This window comes from Aplysia californica, unplaced genomic scaffold (assembly GCF_000002075.1).
Source record: "Aplysia californica isolate F4 #8 unplaced genomic scaffold, AplCal3.0 scaffold01145, whole genome shotgun sequence".
Classification (NCBI taxonomy): domain Eukaryota; kingdom Metazoa; phylum Mollusca; class Gastropoda; order Aplysiida; family Aplysiidae; genus Aplysia; species Aplysia californica.
The window spans coordinates 62,848-64,662 of NW_004798415.1; the positions used below are offsets into that span (position 1 = coordinate 62,848).

General features: G+C 40.8%; 1 protein-coding gene across 1 annotated transcript in view; it reads left to right on the forward strand.

Moving 5' to 3' along the window:
- The window catches only part of LOC101848256 (discoidin domain-containing receptor 2), a gene marked incomplete at its 5' end in the record, with an annotated part of 57,733 nt that overhangs the window by 49,297 nt on the left and 6,621 nt on the right, over positions 1 to 1,815 (forward strand). The window contains 1 exon segment of the mRNA XM_035973336.1: positions 1,314 to 1,627. Within this exon segment, the coding sequence (XP_035829229.1) occupies positions 1,314 to 1,627 (314 nt within the window).

The window sequence follows — 1,815 nt, forward strand, 5'->3', positions numbered from 1 at the left end:
GGGGGAGGGGAGGGGGGAGAGCCAAGAATTTTTGGAATTTTTTTTAAAGCTATGAAAAGTGACTATTTGTCTGTATAACAAGTTTTCTTTCATCAATTTTTCTTTCTGGCAGTTTTTCAAGGGGTTGTTCCTTCGTTGACACTTAATAGATTTTTACCAGTGGTTTGTTTTAGTAGGGTTTGTAAAGTACTATTGCAAATAACCATTTGCTTTTCATAAAGTCTTGTCTTCTTTTTTTTTTTCTCTGAAAAAAAAATGCAATATTTTTTTTGTGTTCTTTCTGCTAACACTATTATTTTACGTTTGTTTAAGCTCTTTTCCTTCTCAGTGCTTAAGTTATTTTTTCTTGATTTATTTTTCACTACTGCAAGCATAGCGTACCATTTCTGTTGTTTGCAGCTGATCCAAGGCAGTGCATGGGAAGCTACCAGAATGCTTGCTTTTGTCTGTGAATGTTCTCATATTACCATGTACCTTAGCCGTCTCAATGCTTGTCAAAAAGATTTATTTTTCTAAAGCTAATGCCACACTAGCCTCTAATAGTTTCCATTGGACGTAGAGTTCTTGATGAGTTGGTTAAAGATTACGGAGTCTAAAAAGGCTGCCAAAGTTTGGTGACATCCATATCTTTGGAAAGTGAAAATTTACATTCTTGTGACTTTAGTCACTGATTTTTCAGTAAAAATCTACACAGAAATTTGTTTTCAAATTGACATTAAATGTTTTGAGCCCATAAAACAAAAATTAGATAAAAATTACCAAGCTGGCAGAAATATGCTGCCTTCTTCGATATTGTTATTTTGAGGAGCGGCTGATTTCACCTCGATGCCTCACATATTTCTCTGTACAACTGGATAGATAGATGGTACATTCACTCACTGTGGCTGAAATGAGCACTCGTGTTAGAAATATATTGGATCATTGAATTAGTTTAGGTGCTTTCTATTCTGAAATTGGTAACAGTATGACATGCTACTGTATTCATCCAAACTCCTTTTATGGACAGCGTTACTGCTAGCTGAAATCAGAAAGACTATTGCAAGGTTTTTAAGTATTTTGAGACATAAAAATCAGTTCTGATATTTTCATTGTAACCTTATTGCAATTTGTATACAAGATATACACTAACATAGGTCTCTTTGATTTGTTAATTCTAATTGTAATATTGTGAACTATAAACATATAGCAATTTATTTTTTATGTACTGACCATTAATCGCTGTTCTCTCAAAAGAAAAACTCATTTTTTTTGTTGGCCAATATTTTATCCCAACAACTAACCTTCGACCCTTTGGCCATATTTCCCGTGATCAGGGGGAGAGCACCGTGACTACGCCGTCCCCGACATCACAAAGTCCGCCCTGGTTGTCAATCTCCCGCCCCGAGGCTCCGCCCCCAACAAGCTGTCCCTGATGGACAAGCCGCCCAACTACGATGCCCTGTACGCGGCAGCCGACATCGTGAACGTGCACGGCGGGAGTGTGCCCAGCATGCAGGGTGTGAGCGGCAACAATGTGTACGCTGTGCCCAACGCTGACCTGCTGTGTAGCATCGACTACTCCGTGATGGAGCTACGGAGGGAGGACTTGAGATTTGTGGAGGTTCTGGGAGAGGGACAGTTCGGAGAGGTTAGTTGGTTGTGTGTGTGTGGAGAGGGGGGAGGATGGAGGGAGGGGAGGGGGAGAGTGAGAGTGAGAGAGAGAGAGAGAGAAGGGATTGAGGAGGAGAGAGACTGAAATGGGAGAGGGACAGTTTGGAGAGGTTAGTTACTTGTGTGTATGGAGAGGAAGGTGGATGGAGGGAGGGGAGGGGGGAG